The sequence below is a fragment of the Triplophysa dalaica genome, chromosome 15 (genome assembly GCF_015846415.1).
Source record: "Triplophysa dalaica isolate WHDGS20190420 chromosome 15, ASM1584641v1, whole genome shotgun sequence".
Classification (NCBI taxonomy): domain Eukaryota; kingdom Metazoa; phylum Chordata; class Actinopteri; order Cypriniformes; family Nemacheilidae; genus Triplophysa; species Triplophysa dalaica.
In genome coordinates, this window is record NC_079556.1 from 20,557,076 (window position 1) to 20,570,235 (window position 13,160).

Sequence of the window (13,160 nt, forward strand, 5' to 3'; positions counted from 1 at the left end):
TCAGTAATAGGGAATTAATAAATGAATAGCCTCCTTATTGTAAACAGTCGTGAAGTATTTTAACTTGAGAACATTTGCTTTCTTCACAAAAAACATTATTATGCCTTTATTTTATTAATACATTTTAATATTTAAGTACATAAAAAATCGAGTACTTTCTTACTTTTACGAATTTTTTTTTGTTGAAAATTTAAATACTTCTGTATTGTCCATCTCTGGCTGTAAATAATAAGATAATGCTCATGTCCAGAGGTCAGTCTGTTTTACTGGAATGAGTAATATGTCTTTGGTGTTGCTTGAACGTCGTTTCAGGGGTTGAAAACATATTTTGATGAAATACATTTATTTCTATAGGACAATATGCACCGGTGGATCGGTCACTGTAAGTTCAGAAACATGTCAGTCTTGTTGTTTTGGTTTTGAAACCTGTTTAAATGGATGTATAGCGTTACACGGTGTGCTCTTCATACATGCACCTGTTCAGAGCTCTGTCATATTTCTGTTTCTATTATAAAGGACATCACGTCAGCTGTCAGTATACGGCCGTGAACAGTCTCCTGCTATGGTCTGCTTCTATCCGATGGGCTCGTGATTAATTGTTAATGAATCCCGGCGTTGAATGCTGGAGCCACGGCTGGCACAGCGAAGAGACACTCTCTCCGTAAATACTTTCTCATTAAATCCGATGTGTGGGACATGTTGACAGATGGTGTTTTTGCTCCTTAGGTGCTAAAAACCTTTGACATACATACACGGGCTTCTTGTTCTTGCTCCGATCACATTTCATTTTGTCTAAATGCTGGAGTTCCCCTTCTCCCTCACTGACGCTTATGCCAACAAGCCTCGGAAAACTGCGACTCAACTTCAACAAGATTGACTGCAGCTCGGATGCCAAAAATGACCAAATGCTGACTTTTCTTATTGGCCAGAAAAATGGGTAGTCCCGCCCACTAACACGATTGGTTTAGCACGTCAACAGAAGTTGGAAGTTGGCACTTCAACAGAAATAGTTTCCACAAGAGATTTGATGGAGTTCTCTTTTTATTTTTTCAAGTATCAACTTAGTTTCAGACATTAATTGTTGAAACGCATGAAGAGTCTGGAGGTGTAAACGAAGAAATCTGGATTTGAGTAAATCTGATGAGAAATGGATCAGTTCACATTGAGATCTTCAATAATATTGACTTTTGATTGCAGACTTGACGAATCTGAGCTCAGTTTGACACATTGTTGAAATCTCTTCTGAAACATTTGTGACATTTCTCAGGAGAAATATCTGACTTGCATTTCATGTTAATGACTAAGTAATGGATTACTAGTTACTAATTACATATTCAATAGTGTAAATAGATTACTGTAGAAATGACTCTCTCCAAAAAGTATTTAATTACTTATAACTTTCTATATCTTACATCAACATTTATTAGATGATGTAGTGATTCAAGGGACGACATGAAACTTATTAAATAATAAATAAAAATTACGACATCAATTATTCTTATTAACTGACCAAAGTATACAAATGTAAGAAGGATACATTAATGCATTCGTTTTAAAGTTAGACTTATAATATTGATGTCATTTCCACAATTGTATATATTACACACAGTATTTAGTTTAATTACATCCAAAGTAACTGTAATTAAATTGCAGGATAAATAAGTGTAATCCCTTACTTTACTTTTTCAAGGGAAAAGTTATTAAATGACAGTAACTAATGACTTCATAACTAGTTACACCCAACAATGCTTGTGACGCTGCGTCAGTATTATTAAATGGTGTATGTGAGTGTCTGTGTTATAGTGTAAATAACGTCACAGATAAATCATTTCATCGGCACGTTTTATTTAATATAGACACCGACCAACAGTTATAAGTATTCAGTTTAACCACTGGCAGAGACTGATGAAGGCTGATGAAGACTGTAGGCCGCACACCATGATGGATGGAGCACTCAGATCAGCCATGCGTGAGGGGGATCTGCAGGGCAGAAGGAGACTAAAGTCTTTAACTGTGGTGTTTAGTGTCAGGACTAAAGTCAGGTTGACTTTTACTACGTACCCATGCAACTGTATGTAAATGACTTAATACTAAATAATAATGATCATTTTCATGAATTCATATCAAAGGAACAGTCTGTCCGACAAATCCAGCTGGACTGAAAAGACACTTGAGAGTTATTCCTGCAGGGTTTCTTGTTTTGCGGGGTCACTGCAGTCAATACTACATGCTTACTCATTAACCGGCGGATCTGTTTAGTGGTGGAAATAAATGATGTTTAATTACGGGACTGATTAAAGCTCATTTCTGGCTCTTCATTGAGTTAAACAGCTCACGCGAGGCTCCTCGGCGTCTCGCGGGACCAGTAGGCAGTGATGCGCTCCGGTCAGGAGGTCAGGAAAAGCAGATTAAGACAAGGGGATTACAGTATTTAACATTACACCACGTCATAACGTTCACACTTCACCGGCTAAATGAGATCCATTACAGATTCAGATGGCGTTTATTAAGTACACATAGATCTTCATTTAAAGTCGAGCGTATTTATTCAGGATCAAAGGGAAAAGGTAAAACATCCTCTTTTCGGAAACCCGCTGGTCTGCTTTGCAGTCGACTGCATGAACCAGCTGCGTCGCATGCTATGCACAAAACCCAAACAGACTTATACATTATTTTAATAAAAATGATGTTAACATAAGCACAAAATACAATGGTACAATAGTCAAATTAATAATATACTCAAGCTATTGTTCAATTTATTTAATATGTTGTTTTTGATGTGTTCCAGTGTTAAATTTAATGTAATTACATGTATATATTCACAGTATTTAAAAAAAAAAAGATTTTAAATCGAACATTACTGAGACGATGAATAATAAGAAGCATCTATGATATCTGTGAAATATTTTGTATATATATTTAGCAACAGACATCTGTTAATATATCTAAAAGAAGTATATTGATCTTTTTCTACAATGCAGAATTACAGTAATTGATCTGGTTTTTAATTTAGTAAAGTAAGCAGTATATCATGAGGATTTTTGTTTTTTTTATTTTCGTCCGGATTGATTCGAATGTGAGAGTTGAGAAGATGTTGATCGACATTCAAACTCAAACAAACTCAAGCGACAGACCATCAAACGCAGAGGAGAGGACCGTCGCCATAAAACGTCCCAAATAAATGTTCAAATATAAGCCTGTAAATGCAGGAGGATTAAAACGTGTCATTTTTTACAGTTATTTGGTCGGTAAAAGGGTGTCTGAGTCATAAAAAGCCTTTTTGGAAGGTTTGGACTTTTGTCTTTTTTTGAGAATTGCTGTCTTTGATTTAGAGAGTGTGAAATCTATCACGGCGAGATGGCCAAGCTTGTCATTCTTATGGAAGATGTTTCCAGCAATGAACTTTATTGGGGTGCATAAAAACAAGCTGAAAACTGATTACATTTTTTACTAGCGCTTAGATCACTGTTGCTTTAAGCCCACATCGCAGAAACATGTCAGCATTTGTGCTAATGGATGAAAGACGTAATGTCTAACATGCTTGAGAGTGATGGCAGAATGTGTCACACGGTTGCTAGGGAGTTGCTATAGGGCCTACTGAATGGTTGTGAGATGTTTCTAGAACTTAAATTCTGGATTTTAAAACGTTGAAAAAATACTGAAAAGTTTCTGTTAGAAAAGACGTTGTGAGGGTTCCTGTGGTTTTGTGAGTGTTCCTGAGGTGTTGTTAGGTTTTGTAGGTGTTGTAAAGGTTTGTGAGGTGTTGTGAGGGTTCCTGCAGTGTTGTGAGGTGTTTTGATGGTTTGTGGGGGTCCTTGAGGTCTTGTGTAGTTTTGTAAGGTCTTGTGAGGGTTTGTTGTGTGTCGTGATGTTCTGTGAGGGTTTGTGAGGTGTTGTGTGTTTTGTGAGGTTCTGTGGGGTGTTGTGAGGGTTTGTGCGTTGTTGTGAGGGTTTGTAAGGTGTTGAGAGTTTTTCAGGGTTCCTGAGGTTTTGTGAGGTTTTATGAGGGTTTGTGGGGTTCTGTGAGGTGTTGTGAGGGTTTGTGGGGTGTTGTGAGGTTTTGTGAGGTGTTGTGAGGGTTAGTGAGGATTTGTGGGGTGTTTTGAGGGATTGGTATGTGTTGTGAGGTGTTTTAAGGGTTTGTGTGTTGTTGTTAGGGTTTGTAAGGTGTTGAGGGTTTTTGAGGTGTTGTGAGGTTTTATGAGGGTCTGTGGGGTTCAGTGAGGTGTTGTGAGGGTTTGTGAGGTTTTGTGAAGCTTTGTGGGGTGTTGTGAGGTTTTGTGAGGATCTGTGGGGTGTTGTGAGGGATTTTAAAGAGTTTGTGAGCTGTTGTGAGGGTTTGTGGGATGTTGTGAGATTTTTTGAGGGATTGCGATGTGCTGAGACTTTTTGAGGGTTCCTAGGGTGTTTTGAGGGTTAGTGGGGTGTTAGTGAGGCGTTGTGAGGTTTTTTAGGAATTACTAGGTGTTGAGATGTGTTGTGAGGGTTTTGTGAAAACTTTAGTGACGGCCGTCATGTTTTGCTCAAAGACACTGGTGTTCTACAATACTAAAGAAGGATGTGAATGACACACATTATTAATTTGCTAATCGATCTAATTTGCATGTAAATCTCTTGACAATGATTTGGTCCTGCACTGAATCACCGGGACATTTCACTTTAGTTTAGCGTCAATTCTGTCAGCTTGGAAATGATTCTTAATAGCACCTTAAGATGTTTGACAGCCAGTGGCGAGTGACCTGTTCTCTGGCTGCACCTGTTCGTCCCGTCCCCTCCATCCTGGCCCTTATTGATCACCCTTCAAATTGTGAGGTTCCCCGCGGCCCCGATGGCAATCTGTTAATTAACGTATCCTCCAGCACGCCCGGCCGCTGTTCGCCCACCCGATAAGGGAAATTAAACACTCGGCTTGCCTTTTCTCCCGCTTTCTTATTTTCCTTTCACTCCTTCTGCCTCTTGGCCTGTGAAAGCTCCGAAGTGTCACCCGGCGGCAGATAGACATCGCCCGCTCATCTCCGCCTCAATAAGGCCATTCATGAGAAAGAGGGAAAGTTTGGGGTCAGTTGTGGCGGGGCGAGCCGATCAATATTGTAATCTATCGGCTCTTTAATGCCAAGCAGGGCAGATAGCGCTGCTTTAGTAGACTTGTAAAGCAATGAATTGAATTATGCCGGGGCGAGGACGCTTGTATGATGTGCAAATCGGGGGCATGCAAACGAGGGGAGTCATGAGGAGTTTATCGACAGCTATCAGAGAATGGGAAGATGAATACTGAGCACACATGTTACATATTTTCCTGTTTATACAAGTGCTCAGTCTGCTGTAAGTGTTTTACTTTACCGTGGTATTTTTCATATAAAATACCATAATAGTTTATCTGCACGCTATACTGCACTAAACAAGACATGCTTTGAAAATTTCCCAAAGATGAAATTGGTTGTAATTTCCATGTTTAATGGGGAATTTCTATGAACATAATCACATTTATACTGTACAAACCCTTACTTTACTTTAAATATTTAAAAAAAAAAATATTTATTTAAGCTTTTTTTCTTAATGGGGACCAAAAAAAAGAATAAAAAATATGATGTTTTATTATAATTATATTATTAATAATATACGTATATGTATTTATTACAGTTATATTTAATGTTATATAAAATTAAAATATTAGTTGATCTATAATTGTAATTATATGTAATTGTAATTTATCAATATAATTGTACATTATGTATACTTTCCAGAAGGTCTGTGTTTTTGTACCACATTTTTTTACCCTCCTCTAATATAATTTTTCTAAATCTTTCAAATTAAGGAAATGATTATTAATAAAATGAAATGTGAACTCCAATGTGTTTATTTCTCAAATAAAAGCAAATAGTTCATTTGTCAACCATTTTTGTAAAAAAAAAATTATACAGTATTTAAGACCTTTAAAGTTTGACACCTTTAAATGTTTGTTTTTTACATTTAAACTTTTTCACTAACCTGAAAGGTCTGGTCCTTTGCTCAGGTTTCTCCGCGTTGTCTCTGGGAGACCAGATGAGTTTACTGCAGAGCGCGTGGATGGAGATCCTCATCCTCAGCATCGTCTTCCGCTCGCTGCCGTATGAAGACGAGCTGGTGTACGCCGAGGACTACGTCATGGACGAGGAACACTCGCGTCTCACCGGTCTGCTGGATCTCTACGTGTCCATCCTACAGCTGGTGCGCAAATACAAGAAACTGAAGGTGGAGAAAGAAGAGTTTGTCACGCTGAAGGCCATAGCGCTCGCCAACTCAGGTACTGAAAGTTTCTAATGACCATAAACATTCACATGTGAAAGTCTTACATTCACGTTCAACCCTGTCATACTATAATGAGAAATCAGCTAGGTTTCAAACATAGTGAATAATATTATTATTAAATTATATATATTAATATAAGCACATTATCATTTTCATATTTTCCTAAAATCCATGACCAAGTTCTGTTTTGAACACTTTGAAAAAATCACTTTGTAATGTGGAAACAGATGTCTGTTGAGTGGAGAGGTGACGTGAGGCGCGCAGATAAAGATGAAGGGCACACGTGCAGAGAAAGCGAGGCCGAGCACACAGCGTTTAATTGAACGCCTTCCGTGTTGCCGCATTCACTCTATCTCCATCACGCTAGCCACGGGGCCGGTGGCCGCGAGAGATAAATTTAGCATTTCATTAGGAACACCAGAGCTGTCAATAAAATGTGTTAAGTGGACTGGAATGAGTATCAGCGAGCGCTGGCCCTCGTTGTTCCCGCAGCGTCCGTATCGACAGCATGCTTTTCAGAAGGCAGGGCCCATCCTGCGCTGATCAATGCGCCCCTCGGCCAGTCTTGTTTTATTCTGACGCCTCATTCGCTGTCTCTCTTTGTCCGGCTGAGAAATGAAAACGCTGATGGAGGCGTTTGCCCAGCGCGGGGATGACAGGCCCGGTGCGAGTGCTGCGACTCTCTCTGTCCGATGGCTCTCGCGGGACGGCCTCTGTCTGACAGCTGTGAAAATTCATAGCCATTGATTTTGTAATTAGCAGTTTATCAATCGTATCGACAGGCTCTTTCTGATGGATTGCAGGGAAATTGTTTCTTCAGACGGGTTTTTTTAACCCGTCACCCCCACACCAATCCCCCCACCACATGCACTACTGGCATAAAAAATAGCAGATATATATATAAGCACAATGGATAATTGTTATAGCATTAAAAAAGTTTAAAATAAAAAATACTATTAATATTCAAATGAATATTTACATTTTATATTAATAATCGTTTAATTTGAATAATTTTTTTATGATTTTATGAATGTCTTTTAATCCTTATTTAAAATTGAAGGTATGTTATACGATCATCCAACAAAATAAAATAATGCTGACAAGGTCACAAGGGTCCCGACACGAAGTGATAATTACACATCTGTTTACCAAATAAATCAATACCTGGACATGAAATATTGATTGAAATGTTAATGATTTTATTATGTCAGATTGTGACACAAACACAAATATTGGTTAACATGACAACAGTCAATGAAACACTTTAAAGTCATTACACAAAATGACAGATTAATCTAAAATATAGAACGCGTAACAAATAACAACAAGCAACGAAACAATTAGCAGCCACAATAAAGCAGATATTACTTCATTTTTCTTCAGAGAGGTCCTCCAGTCAGATGACTTCTCTCATGTCATGTGATGACTCTGTGGATGTAGTATCCAGCATGGACCAGTTTTCTTGTTCAGGTTACTGACTAGCTGAGGGCGTTTGTGTAAATTCAGTCATCTCGTAAAGAATCTTGCAAAATGTTTATAGAGATAAGACAGGTTTCTGGGTAAAGAAGGGAAGTCTCGATGACATGATGTTTAAAAATAACCAGTAATCCAAACGACTGAATAAGTTACTGAAATTCACAAATTATCTTATGAATAGACGGTTCGTATCTAAAAGCGCTTTTAATACACTTCGTCTGTGTATATGTGTGTTTATAGTAGTGTGCATATAAATACTTTGCCTCTGATGGTTGTAGTGGTATAGTGAATCTACTTTTTGCTAGAGAAATTATAAAAAGTATGTCCCGCGGCACAAACATGCTAAATGGACGCTGCCATTATTGCTTGGGGTATACTCATGCGTGCCTACAGACTGAAAGCGTAAAATGCATGCGCATGATGTCATCGTTTTCTAATTCTTGCGTTTTCGGGGTTTACACGGAATGGAGAACGGCGTCGTTTTCTAAAACTTCCACTTTGAAACCAGTTTCAAAAGTTTGCATATTCACCCCCTAAAACGCCATTTTCGTGTAAACGGACATCCGAAACACATGATTTTTTTGAAAGCGGTCTCGTGTAAATGGCCTCTAATATTAAAGAGTCTGTAATAAACCTCCGCGTCTGTGACAAGACTGTAGGGAGTCTGGACTAAAATCACACACTGCTTGAGAAAAACATACGGCCGATACATACAGTAACATGAAATATTCAGACATTTTAATAAAATATTCCCCAAATTATAACGTTATCAAAGCCATCATGATCATTTATATCTTTTTTTCATGTATATCATTTGAATCAATAACTTCTCTTAAAAGACATCTTGAAACAAAGCATGTTTGTGTAATACACACTATAGTGCAATCAATGTGATCACATGTCAATACGTGTCATGTGTCGTCCTGACAGATTCCATGCACATAGAGGACGTGGAGTCGGTTCAGAAGCTCCAGGACGCTCTTCACGAAGCCCTGCAGGATTACGAGAGCTGTCAACACGCCGAGGACCCTCGACGCGCCGGAAAGCTGCTCATGACGCTTCCTCTGCTGCGGCAGACGGCCACCAAAGCCATTCAGCACTTCTACAGCATCAAGATGCAAGGCAAGGTGCCCATGCACAAACTCTTCCTGGAAATGCTTGAGGCCAAGGTCTGATTGGTCCCGTGATGTCATCGAGGCGGCAGCGAATGAGGTGTGACAGAGACGCCCTGACTGAGGAGGACAGACCGATCCTTCGACGGACATGCAGGTTGAAGACTTACGTCTCGCCGAGAAGCCAGACATTTTTAGAGACCCGAAAATGAAAAAATACGTATTCAAAATATGAATCTAAATGAAAAAAAATGAATTTAAAATCTATAAGGAAAACTATGTACTTGTACAGTAATGCTTTTTTTGGGACATGATTTCTGGTTATATATGATGGAAGAAACTTCTGTAATTAGATGCTCATTTTTCGTTCGGCCCTCACGCCACAGTTATGCTCCTCATACAACACCAGGACTTGTACATATTCGTCATCAGGCCCGAACAGTGCAGCCATTTGTCTCGCCCGGTTCTTCCCTGAATGTGAACTTGAATATACCTCTTCCGAACGGTGACTTCTGGACCTCCGCATAATCGTGACGACGTCTGTAGCCAGGACTTCTCTAGTAACTCAGCAATAAATTGAGCCAACGGACGGGTGACGTCCATCTAACTTATTTGCTTAAGTGGGCTAGAGGAACGCCCGTCTCCTGTGTTGCACTGTATTCAAACTACTTGTTATTGTTGCGCTTGATGTTCGGGTCTCATTTTGGCACTGAATTGCTGATTTGGCAGAGGTGCGAGTGGAGGGAGGGACTGCTGTGTGAAAGCGGCATTGGATGGAAAGGAGAAGGTTTCAAAGGGTTTACGAAGGGTGGCAGCAGTCCAGGAGATTCCACGTTCGAACAATCAGACGCCGCATATGTCAAACACCCTATTTTGGGCTCGATAAGCCACCGGCAAAGCCAAGCCGTGCGGAGAGGAAACGAGGTGCCCATCATCTGCTCTCACCCTTTTAGAAGCTGCCAGGACATTTTTAGCCATGTGCCCACGTGAAGGTGGGTGGCAGGTGCAGGTCTTTATCACCAGCTTTATTTTTAGATCTTGGAAGATGACGCCGGCCTGAACGGGAGGGGTTTTGACCTCATGTTGACACAATAGCTTTGCTGCACCGCTTGCCACTACGGCATTTGAAGTAGATGTGACTATAAACGGCGAATTAACCCGAGATCCACTGAAGGATCCACCCGAAACCGACACATTCCACCTGCTTCCTGAGCACATATGCTGTGTTCCATTCACCTTGAGAAGTCAGAAATCCCAACTGTCCATTTGAAAATGTGCAATAGTCAGATTTCCAACTTGGAAACTTTTAGCAAGAAGTTTGAAGCGGGTGGCTGATGGTGAAGCATCACTTCTAAGCAAATAAAACTTTATAATAAAACCTTTCCCAGCTACAGAGAACGGTTTCAGAACGATGGCCAACATTTTCTCGAGTTCTCTCAAACGTTATCGTGGTAACATTAAATGAGCATTTTATCAACATTATCAACAAATAGACAAACCCAACTGTTGGGTTATAAATTAACCATTATAAAACGGCCACATATGACCCAACCAGTGCATACGTCGATGCAAAATGTTTTCGTAACGGCATGGGAACCTTCTTACAACGGTGTTGATTGTTTCTTCACATCTGAGGCCTGGCCACACGAACACGGGTATTTTCAAAACCGCAGCTTTTTCTATGAAGTTTGACCGTCCGTCTACACGCAAACGTAGTTCCCGGTCACTGAAACAGAACTTTTGTGAAAACTCCGGCCAGGGTGAAGATTTTTTGAAACTCTGCTTTCAGTGTCATTGTGTAGATGGTAAGACCGGAGGTTTGGCGTATGATGTTGGAATCGGCGTGCCTATCTCTTGTTTGACGTCAGATTCCAGGCTTTATGGTTAGGGTTATATCGCCACCTGTTGGTTTGGCATGCTTTTGACAGCGCTTTATAGCTTGTTGCATTTTTGTGTGGACGGCGTGGTTTTTTTAAAATACAGAAATACCCGTGTACGTGTGGACTAGGCCTGAGATATGAGACGTGTCCTCCGTCTGACTTTGAATGGAACACAAAGCATTTGCTCTACAATGTCATTCAGTTGTTTTACATGACAGGGATCTTTTTTTTCAGCGTTTGGAGGACGGATGAACTGAGAAGGCGACTTTCACTACTGACGTCACGTCATTGACTCGATGTAAACCGTCGGCTGTCTCGGTTCAGTTTAGCATTCTGTTGGCTTCCTAATGGAAGAGGGTCAGACTTCTTCCCATTAAACTTGAACTCGTCATAGCGGACTCAATAACAGGGATTCATTTTTATATGCAGTGCAACCATGTGGGACATTAGGGATCAATTCTGACCAACATCATGCCAAAGTAGTGCACCTTTAAATCGCATGTCACGAAGTTCACGCTGACAAACGCTTAAAGCTACACAAGCTCTGTGCACATGCGTTTCACTTGTTCTTATATAACATTGTAACTTCAGATCTTCAGACATGTTTTTTAGTCTTATGTGTTCCCTTTCAAACCTGCTGAGGTCAGTCTGTATATTTCACACATTACACTTCAGAATGACATATATGCAACATTGACTTTCTTTAGCTACCTCATCATTCATTCAAACACACAAGATGCTGTAAAAAACTTTTCTTTCCACTGCTGAATGCATTGTGTTTTTCAAGCTGTGCACACGACACTCTGCATGTGTTAGGTATGAACTTTCTTTTGAAAATGAAGGAGTACATTTCATCCTGTACTGAACCTCCTAATCTGTGTTGAATGTTTTTAAAGGGCATGAATGTTTGTTTCACATGTCAGTCGCTGTATGGAAAGAAAGAATGCATATCTGTAAATGTTGTCGTTTATTTAATTGCGTATGAACGTCGTCCTTCTATTCAAAATGTCCGGGTCAGAATTGGTCCCACGATGTTCACGCGTCAAAGCAACGAAGGCTTTTCTCCTGAAGATATTCATTGTGTATATTATATCACTCTGGCCATGCTGTATAATAACATCTCATATTGTTCATTTAACAACACCTGTGTCACTTTCTTTTTTATGTCCAAAAAAGTAACAAAGAAAATCTGAAGCAGTGCTGGAGTTTTCTTCATTTTTCAGATGGTGGAAAAAACATGTTCTTTCAAAAAATGTTTGAAGAGGTCACTTAATTTAGCACTCATGAATCAAGGTTGAGAGTGGGAATCATTCGCATAAAAAGGATAAAAGATTTGTTGTTTTTCAATTCGTATAAAAACTGTAAATTGATAACAAGAAGAAGTTGAAGGAAGTAAGAAAGGAACAAACACAAGTTCATCTGTTTCACATACAACATTATTCATTTAAACATTCACATGCACATTTTTGTGAGATCATTTAAAAAATCTTGATCAATTTGCTTTTTAGCATTTTAAATAAATGAACAGAACACAAAAGATTTATGTATGTCACGTCTGAATGCTTTATTTCTTAATCCTCATTTATTCAACAAATTTACTGAAATTTATAAAATAGCTCTGATCATTTAATCTGGACGCGGGAATGTTTTATATAAAAATAAAATTGACTGTAAATTGTTACCAAGATCGACACACGTGAAAAATGAGCTCCAGACAACACTTGAAGACATCACTCATATGCAGCGGTTGATTAAGAACAATATACTGTATTGCTGCCTTCTAAGGGAACTTCTTTAGGTCACATTCTATTGAAACTCTGCATGTGTTCTTTTATATTCCATAATTTAGCGAGAAGTGATGCATCCAAGATGATAAACCTAAAGAAAAATCAGTTAAAAATTTAATTAAAAAGTTAAAAAATCAATTCAATATTTCTAAGTTTATATTCCGGCGAAGGTGAAATAAAGTAAATGTATATGTGTACTGTAATTCATATTTGTTATCCGTAATTATTGGGAGTAAGTGTGTTTCAATCAACCATAAAGAATTAACTTTAATTTATTATCTGTTATATGTTGTATTATTTTTATTAAAGCATGAGCCCTAGAGCTCTATACAGTGCCTGTGACTTATCATGATAATGAAAGACACAAAATCATATGTATTTTTTTACATAAAAACAACAATCATAGATTTCTACATTTAGATGGTACGACATTGATGAATGGATTTATGGTCACTTTTATTTCAACTTTGGGGATTTGAAGACACCTGATGTAAAGGAAAAAGACATGCTCTTTCAAATCTAAACAAATCAAAAATATGATTAAAATTTTACGTAATGAAAAAAATGTACTAGCCTATTCATGCTTAGGCCTATATTAAAAGTGTTGTTTTATTAGC

General features: G+C 38.8%; 1 protein-coding gene across 7 annotated transcripts in view; it reads left to right on the forward strand.

The window, feature by feature from the left end:
* Positions 1–12,295, forward strand: part of esrrb (estrogen-related receptor beta) — a 78,001-nt gene extending 65,706 nt beyond the window's left edge. For all 7 annotated transcript variants that reach the window (XM_056767204.1, XM_056767201.1, XM_056767200.1 and 4 more), the window contains 2 exons: positions 6,014–6,283; positions 8,695–12,295. In XM_056767204.1, the coding sequence (XP_056623182.1) occupies positions 6,014–6,283; positions 8,695–8,939 (515 nt within the window). In that variant the 3' untranslated portion in view covers positions 8,940–12,295. The remainder of the gene's footprint in view (positions 1–6,013; positions 6,284–8,694) is intronic.
* Positions 12,296–13,160: the final 865 nt, after the last annotated feature.